Genomic DNA, 9,693 nt, shown 5'->3' with positions numbered 1-9,693 from the left:
GCAAGTGAGGGACAGACCGAGAGCCTCGTCTCTGCACTTCCTCTCTGAGCGACTCCCCCCTCGCTCTCCGAGCAGCTTCAAGTGTGAAACACTCTCAAGCTGGCTTCAAAAATTTTGTTTGCAAAAACAAAACCTTTGATTTAATCAATCATTCAGCACTTTCCCAAACAAGTTGTGGACACAGCAGCAACTACGGGAGCTGAGAAGCTGCAGGTGACCTTAAGCTCAAGCTCAGAGAATCAACTCACCCGACTGATTACAATGTCAGTAAACTCTGAAAACAAACACTTTTTAAGTTCTACCTCATCAAATCTGTCAGAAACGTTCTGAAACTCTGACTGCTGGTAGTTAAAACCTCCGTCTAACAACAAGTGTTATTATTCTTTCACTGGGCTCTCTGTCTTTCCAGGTCTCAGACGAGTACATGCTGTAGAGAAGTACTGTTGCTAGTAGTCTTATGTGAAAAACTGACAAGACGTGTATTGTATTGTACTTGAGAAAATACTATTTCGCTTGAGAAATACTGGGTTTATGTATATGCACAATATATACGGTTTATAAAAATACATTTGTCAATGTAGTTAATAATAAATAGTGTTATTGCACAGTTGAGAGAAATACACAACTTAGAAATTGCATTAGGTGAAATGGATAATGTGAGCATATATTAGCATTGAAACAGTAGTGCAATCAAAAAGTGGGTTTATGATGTAGAACTGAGAAAGAAGCATCAACACAGAGCTACATCACATGATGCTGGAGTTAAACAGTCTGACAGCTGCTGGGATGAAGGAACTGTGGTAGCTTCTTTCTTACAGCCTGGATGCAGCAGTCTGTCACTGAAGGAGCTGCTCAAGCCCCCCACTGTCTCATGCAGGGGGTGGGATGGGTTGTCCATGATCGATGTCAGCTCGGCTAACGTCCTCCTCTCACCCACCTCCTCGATGATGTCCAGAGGACAGTCCAGGACAGAGCCAGCTCTCCTGTCTTTTCCTGTCCCTCTCAGAGCTCCCACAGCCCCACAGACCACTGCACAGAAAACTGCAGATGCCAGCACAGAGTCATAAAAAGTTTTTAACAGTGTCCTACATACTCCAAAGGGTCTCAGTCTTCTTAGCAGGTGCGGACGACTTTGGCCCCTCCTGTTCAGGGCATCTGTGTTATTTGTCCAGTCCAGTTTGTTGGTGAGGAGAACAAACCTGGACTGGACAAATTGTGAATGAAGAGAGCATTGAAATGAAACAGAAAGTGCTTTATTTTCATGTTATAAATAATATCAGCATTAAAAACATTGTTCATTATTTATATATAGAAAAAAAATAAGAATGCGAATTAAATAAAGAATCAATACTTTATCACAAGATGAACTCAGATTTAAAGCAACGGCATGTGTTTAACATCTGTAGAAATGTCCAGAAGGTGAGCAGAATGCTGCAGCCGGACAACAACGAACACATGAAACTGAGGATCAAAGCTGAAAGTTCTCAGGAACATAGAAAGAACTCTGAACCTACTTGTCCACCTTTGCTTTCCTGTCCAAAGACTTGTGGTGCAGTGTCGCTGTCTCTCTCCATAAAGACATTGCGAAACAATCTGTGGTGTAAAGTCCCTTTGTGTGCAAAGTGCTGCAGTAACTTGCAGGCAGAATTTTCACAGTATGAGTACTGTATTTACATCTGTTATGAACCAAATTTAAAACATGTCCCCCAGTTTGTTCAATGAAGAACTTAAGTCCAGTTTATAGAGCTCTGCATTTGCGAAGAGACATCAACTACACCCACTTTAGCAGGTACTGTTATGCATTTTGCTTCATTAATTAATATGTTTTTTAAAATCAACGGAATGCGGATAGATGGTTGTGAAAATCACACTGTATGTTAAAGAGCCGGTGGAGTTGCACTTAATAAACCTGTAGAAGTAAAAAATCAACATCAGTGGGTGAATCGTGAGCTGAAGATCAGAATACTGACTGACAGTGAAGCAATGGATCAGCAAATAGCATGAATGAGAGGCAGAGGAAGAAACATGTATGTAAAAGAAAAGTTTGACATTTGGGGAAAAAAGGCAAGAATCAGACGGGAGGGTTCATCACTCTCTTGAGTCTAGCCTGAGGCAGCACCTGGTTATCTTAGCTTAGCATAAAGACTGGAAACACAGGGAAACAGCTAGCTTGGCTCTTTCCAAAGGCAACAAAGTCTGCCTGTAAAGTTCAACTGATGAAATCATTTCTTGCAATCTGTTGCAAGTAGCTGCTTGTTTAGACTGAATTAAAGTGCCTATTGATTTAAGCATTGTACTTGATCTTTTGGGCTAAAATACACATAAAAATATAACGGACTGCAGTAATTATTTGCTAGGATTTACTGAGTTGCGCTGTTTTCTCATGACATCAGCAGCTACGTTTCCTCGGTAAAATTTGCCAGAAGTGAGAAGCGATTATTGGTTGACAGTGGAGCTGAGGAATGTCGACGTTGAACTGTGAAAATTTCTGTACTGGGCCAAGAAGACTCTCTCACTGATTGACTGCTGAGCTTCCTCTTTGACGTGTTGGCTGGCAAAGACCAGTTAAAAACGACAGGGCTGCTGTCCAAACCGAGGTTTCTTTGGGTCGGGCCGCCAGATGCTGGATTGCTGTGTCGTCGTGAGGTGGCAGGTTTTGAACCCTGACGCTGGGGTAAGTTTTCAGGTTCTGGAGGCCTGCTGTTGGTTGAAGCTGCAGGATTGCACACCATTGGTGGCTGACCAACAGCAGGACTGAGCGGAGATCTGTTGTCGCTCTGGAGCTGCAAGATGATCATTTGTTTCTGGTGAAGCTTTGATTTGAGGTCAGCCACCTCTCTTGTCAGCCTCTCGATGGTGTTGCTTCCCGCGCTGTCGGGCCTGTCGATCCTGATGCTCTGCAGAAGCGGATTATCGTCATAGGCGGAGCTCAGTGTGCTTTCATCTGACGACTGCCTCGTCAACGACCCTTTTTCACCTCCCACTGCGTGAATAAGAAAAAAAGCAGTTACATTAATCTTTTATTGAAGGATAATTCCATTTTCCCAAATCTCAGCAATTAAATTGATAAGCGCAACCTTATGATACCTGACGGACAAAGAAAACAATGCCTGGTACAGCACGAGTCTGAGGTTGATTCACTCTTGCTTCTCATTTGAAGCCTTCTTTTCTGCATGTTGCCACATTTCTGCACACCTCAATTTATGTTCAGTGATTTAAAACATTAATTCTTAAAGTTTTACAACTGATCTTTCCTGTTTGCTGGTCTGAAAAAAAGGTTGTCTTTTGGTGTGAAGAGACGAATGGCGTCATGCTGAGATTCTTCATCTGTGGCCTCCTGTGATGTGATGCACATCTTCTGTACAGCCTCATGCGAGAACGTTTCCCACTCTTCTCCTAACCCTCTCTTACTTTTCGCTGCAAGGTTTTCTCGTACATTTGCTCCAAGTCAGATTCACCAGACTCACTTAACTGCACGAACTTGTTGCAGATCACTCGTTTCAGCCACGTGTTCACGAGATGGTTCATGTTCTTTTTGTGGGACTCTGATGTCACTTCAAGATATTAAACCCCCGAACAGAGAGCGCTCCGTTGGTCAGTGTTTGACCAGGCTTGCGGTAGATGTGCACTGTTGCTGCTTTTTATAACTTAGAAGTGAGTTTCTGTGCCAAATCCAGTATTGTCTCAATGCTGGTGACTTACCAGATGCACCAAATCTCTTCCACGATAAAACAGTTAATCCAAAAAAGCCTAACAGAAGTAAAGCCGTCCCTCCAGCAGTGAGGCCAGTGGGTAGAAGGCACGATCGCATGCAGTCAACTGAAAAGACAATACAGTAAATTATATATATAAAATACAAGTAAAAGTAAAATAAGTAAAATATACAGAGACAGTAAGTGAAGTCTGATGCATTTCAAATGAAATGCATTTTTTGATGCATTTCCTGTATCCAGTTGCAGAATCCAGCTGTCAAAATCTGAAATCTTAAATTTGAATTTAATAATCTCAAATTGCTACAACCCTGAAAGTGTTGAGATGATGAGATGAAAAGCTTCCAAAAGTACTGGAAGGAAAGCATGACAACCAAATCATTTCTTGATCAAAAACATAAAAAAAAGTAAAATATAAAATATCAAGACACAAATGTGATGAAGAAACTTGACTGTATCAACTGAAACTGTGAATTGAGGTGTTTCAGGTGAGTCACCTGGTATGAGAATCTCTGTGTTCCTGGTCTGGTTGATCTGTGGCTGCTGAACTCTGCAGGCGACGCTGTGATGAAAAGGCATCAGGTTAACTTTTAAGTTTAGTTTATAAATATTACATGAAATGGATTCTTATGGGGAAAAGAAGTGTGTGATGAAGATAGATAGATAGATAGATAGATAGATAGATAGATAGATAGATAGATAGATAGATAGATAGATAGATACTATTCAAAAAACTAAGTGAAGTAGCGTAGCGTGACACATGATTCAGCACATATTTGTGGTGCTTTCATATTTCCTGCAGATGTGAACTAATGTCCTTAATGTCACTTATCTTCTTGGTATAAGCACAAAGGGACCTGCAGACTTATTGTTGGCCTTTTTTCCTGTAGTGTCTGATTCCATGTTTCTGCACAGGATTCACAGATATCAAACCTACAGGCCTGAAAACACAACTGTCCTGGCTATGTTTAATAACATAAATGACTTTTTGTTTTTTGTTTTTTTAGGTGGAAGCAAAAAAAAATGGCCTCCCGTCGGATATGACGTTAAGTTTCAGTAATAAACTGAATTTGAACCTGCTGGTGGCATCCTGGAGAGTGACTCTACGTGTCACAGTGTAACATCCACTGGCATGTTGACGTCTTTTTGGGTCATGTGCCAGGATGTCGTTTCCCTGATCATCCAGAAACTTGATCTCTGGTTCTGGCAGCCAGCAGTCGACCTCACACTGAAGAGTCACTCCTGCACTCTCAGCTGAAACCACGGAGAGCTTTGGCTCAGACACTGCACCTGCAAAAACACAGTTACATCAGGTGTGACCTTTGACTCTTCCACCCAGCATTTCAGTGGTAATCTATCAAGGGGGGGGGGGGGCAGCGTCCACATGGAAGTCAATTAATAACTAACCACTGAAACGAACGGTGCCACGCCCGACCATCTTGGAGTGTAACAAACTTTATTGTCAGCTTGGGTTTCCACACACTCATCTGGGTTAAGCTCCTGTTACACAATGTTACGGCATCACCGAGGACTTCACTCCAAAGTGAGATGCTTCATCATCACAAAGCCTGCAGCGTTTGAATAAAGACGCTCTCTAAAAGTTCCCTCTTTGGATTTGAATGAAACTGCTGGTTCAGGATCAACCCGTCCTCACATCCGTCGTCACATATGGATGCTTGGTCGGGACCCCATGCCATCAGTTTTCCCAACATGCAGGGTAGTCTGAGCCCCTAACGCATCAAATGATTTAATCCAACGAGCGAGAAAAATCTTGCTAGTGGCAGAACTTTAAGTTTGGTGATTAGATCTTTCTTAAATAAAATCTATGCTGAGTCATGCAGTCACAAAAAATACTGGCCCCAGGCACACTTTGCTCAGCCATGTCTAAACCCTCCGCCCATCAACTATGTAAGTGGTCAAAAGAGAGAGACAGTAAATATTGGCTGAGTAAATCAACTCGATCGGGCTCAGGCCTGATTAAGGTCAGTTTCTGGTGCTTATCATTGAGTTTTTTGGTAATTTTATCACATCATTGTCTGGATTTGTGCTGTTTTGCATGTATGCTCTGAATGAGTTTTGTCATGCATTGCAGACTAGCTTATGGTATAAATGTTGCAGTATGTAGCATTGGCTCGTGCTATGAATTCAGCTGGATTGGGCTCAGACATTAATGAATCAGCTCCATCAGGGTCAGGCTTGAGGGTTGATCAGGGTCAGGCCTGAAGGACGATCAGGGTCAAAACGCATTGGGATGGATCGGCTAGGACCAAACTTTCAGGCCTGGAGTTTTTACATGACTATGATGCCGCTGCAAAACCTTCTCCATAAAACAACCTTGCCTGGACGTACCCACAACAAGCTCCACTGTGGTGATGTCCCGGGGGGCATTCTTCCAGAGCCTCATGCATTGGTATGTCCCTGCATCAGACAGCTGTACATTTGAGATCCTTAATGAAATGTTTCTGTTTTTCAGTTCTTGCGAAATGAAGCTTGTCCTGTACTGGAAGGACGGATTCTTCATCTCATGGGTCTCACAGCCATCCCGGTACAAGAAGATGACGTTTGGCTGCAGGCCGTCCTTGGACCACTCCACTGTTGGAAAGTCATCGCTGCCAGTGATGTTGTAGCTGCAGGGAAGGATGACATCCTCGCCAGCAAAGGCCAGAACCATCTCAGGTAGACCATGCACCAAGGATTCGCCTTGAAAAAATGCAAAACATACAAATAAACAGCTTAGAGACAGACACTACACACTAGGTATGGTGTTATGATGGGGCTGTTTACGATATTTAGTCTGAAACAAATGGTGGAAAAAATATTACAAACACCTCAATATAATGCAGTGCCTTTCAACAGCAGCACAAACTACAGCCTCCAAAACAACACTAAAGCTGAATCAACACCTCTCTAAGTTAGTTTAGATGAAAACTCAACACTACAAACTTTGATGAAGGCAGAATTAATTGCACGGCTATTTTAGTTGTGTGCCTAATAAACTAGAAAGAGGCAACAATAATGAGGCAATGGCAGTGAAGAACACCTTTTCCCACCTGCACGGTTAACTTTTAGTTAAGACTTCTAAATTCCTCCTTGCATGTAATGTTGAAACAGTGCCGTCATCCTATTGACTTGTATACTGTGGCCCAAGATGGTACTGCAGCTCATTTCAGTCTGGCTGGTGGAAAAGTACAATTGTCCCTGCAGACTTTAAAAGTTGTTTCAATTAAAGACTCTTTGGTTGAACCAGACACAACTCAAAGACTGTGCAGCAGGTAGACAGAACTTCATCTGAAGCCAATAATGCTGTGAAAAACACCTCTAGAAAGACAAAATGATTACTAAAACAAGCACAAACACACTGGGAATGTATCTTGCATCATGCTATAATTGCTTGTCTGTCCAAAACTCCTCTTTGAGCACTTCCTGGAATTGAATTATATGCTGTTTCTACCACCGCCTGCTTGTATGATAGGACTCATCCACCCGTGATCCTGCACACCTGTGTTAGCAAGTCTACAACTCTCTACTGTGGAAAGATTAGAGGAAGCACCAGTCGTGACTTTATCATTTCTTGGTCAGTATGGCAGCAATGAATGGAAGGCTCCGCAGAACAGTGTCCATATTTGGTTGAGGAGCAGTTCCTTGTGCTATGACGGCCAAACAGGTGAAAAGAACTCATAAAGTACTCAGCTGTTCACATGGTTCATTTCTATCTTCCACATTAAAATGTTCTCATGGACTCTGTTGGAGAGCTGCTGTACTACAAAACACTGTCAGTGAATACAGTGGAGGAGATAAAGGAGTACATAATGTACGCAGGAGTGTTTTCTAACCATGACAACAAGCAGCAATTAGCTGCTCACTGAGTTACTCGCAGAGATGATAAGTAGGACTGTAATAGTATTAGTAGTAAGAAGCAGTATAGCAGGAGTTAGTATGGCTGTAATTTACTTTGTCTGAGGGATGACTGGTAAAATACATGAAACATTTTTCCCTTCAAAGTTTTAACTGTGCTTTTTGATATTAATGACACCAGAGCCTTTCGATGCATACGTGCCTAAGAGTTAAACTGTTAAACTGTTACTTCAGTAAAAGTAAACAAGTATTATTAGCAAAATATACTTATGGTATCAAAAGTAAAATTATTCATTCTACAGCAAATGAAATTATACAATAAATTAATCCTGTAGCAGCATATTACTGTTGGAGCTGCTGCAGGTGGAACTACTTTCAACTACTTTATTTACAGTTAGCTGTTTTAGTCCAGTGGTGCCCAACCCAGGGTTCAGACCCCTCCAAAGGGTCACCTGATAAGTCGGAGGGGTCGTCAGATGATTAGAGGCCACTTTTTTAAAAAGGGTGACAAGTGAAAAAGGTTGACTGATTTAATCTTGAACAATGTTTTGTTGCATTTCAGAAACTCATCATATGTACTTTGTTTCCTGTTATTATTGTTGTTGTTATTATTGTGTCTTTTTGAAATGTGAAACGTATCTGTGAGATTTAGATCAATGGAGTGAAAAGTCGAATATTTCACTCTGAAATGTAATCGAGTACAAGTAGAAGCAGCATAGATTTAAAATGCTACTGTGCACGTGACTCCTGATTGTACACAAGCACACTTCTTGAGTACTTTCTTAAACTCCACCAATGTAACACCGAGCATTTAGAAACATGTGCAGCTTCTTTCTCTCAGCTGCATCACCTTTGAATCAGTCTGAGCTCAGCAATAAAAAGCTTCTTCGCGAACACAGTGTGACATAAACTCTGTTCAGAGAGTGCTTCTGCGTGTTTCAGTGTTCAGATCAGACTCTTGAGCACAACCACTTCACACCACTTCACAGATCACAGAGGTTTCTGAATTCTGGCTGGTTTTCAAACAGAAAACTCTTCTCGTGTCTACGCTTTTTATTGCTCACACAGTCGTTTGTAGCTCATCTCTTCCAGACAAACCCTGCAAAGTAATGCTTTCAAAAGGATGATGAAAAGAAAACTCTCACATACCTGTGAAATAAGACAGCAGAGCAGAGACCAGGAACAGACGACAGTACATCACCAAAACACACGAGTTGGATTTTTCTTTCTGCTGTGAAGGAATGAAGGTTTTCTGCGAACAGGAGTGGCTGTTTGAAGAGTCACACTGAACTTCATTCACAAACTTTCCAATTAGGCTGGAGCTCAATGAGGCGTTCAACACCACTGGGAATATTCACTGGTTCTGCTGCCTCCCTCCTCAGGGCGCTGATACACTGTGTCACAGCTTTTTTACTTTTATGGAAGCAAAATCTTGAATACAGTTGGTCCATAGTTTAGAATGCAGGGGTCTTTATTAGCACTGGTTAAAACAGCAGTATGGAGAAATCAGCCCTTCACTACAGTCTCTAAGTAAATTATGCAAACCACAAAGACACACAGTGTTTCTATCCTTCATTGTTCTGCTGTCGTTGGCTGTAACTTGATGTTAAGTCTCTGTAGGTTTCTGTTTTTTTTTTTGTTTGCTTTTGTGAAAGAGTTTAATTTGGAAGTGTAATTTCCCACTTTCTAAAGCAGTCTTGAACATCACATAGACGCAGGGCTGTCTTTAAAAGATGTGGCAACCTTGTGCACTTTGCACAGCTCTCATAAAAAGGATGTCATGTGATATATGGTGACACCTAAACTGATTAAATCCCAGGAAGAATCATTCTTACTTGAGGTTGGGCCCACTGAAGACTCATCAAGCGGCTCACGAGAGGATTGACGGGAGACAAATGAAGAGAAAACAGTTCTGAGACACAAATCTGTTTCCAGCTTGTGGACTTTTCTCCAGTTTTCATTTTTCTGTCAGTCACTAAATGGTTCGACCTCACTGAACAATTTAAATAAAACCATGTGACAAGTTTGTGATCTTGAACTGTTCATTACTGATATGTTTTATTTTACATTTACAGTCTAAATATTTGCACATTTCCTACTGAGGAGTGTAACTACCACACAACAATTT

At 41.6% G+C, this 9,693-nt stretch overlaps 1 protein-coding gene across 1 annotated transcript; it reads right to left on the bottom strand.

Annotated features, from left to right (window-relative positions):
• Window positions 1-2,396: 2,396 nt before the first annotated feature.
• On the bottom strand, window positions 2,397-8,763 carry LOC139351744 (butyrophilin subfamily 3 member A2-like). The gene is made up of 5 exons (XM_070993748.1): window positions 8,715-8,763; window positions 6,060-6,410; window positions 4,787-5,000; window positions 4,208-4,272; window positions 2,397-2,983 (listed from the first exon to the last, which is right to left on the bottom strand). The coding sequence occupies exons 1-5, from the start codon at window positions 8,761-8,763 to the stop codon at window positions 2,397-2,399; spliced, it is 1,266 nt and encodes a 421-aa protein (XP_070849849.1).
• Window positions 8,764-9,693: the final 930 nt, after the last annotated feature.

Source organism: Chaetodon trifascialis, chromosome 23, assembly GCF_039877785.1.
Source record: "Chaetodon trifascialis isolate fChaTrf1 chromosome 23, fChaTrf1.hap1, whole genome shotgun sequence".
Lineage (NCBI taxonomy): Eukaryota > Metazoa > Chordata > Actinopteri > Chaetodontiformes > Chaetodontidae > Chaetodon > Chaetodon trifascialis.
This window is presented reverse-complemented; position numbering and strand designations above follow the sequence as displayed.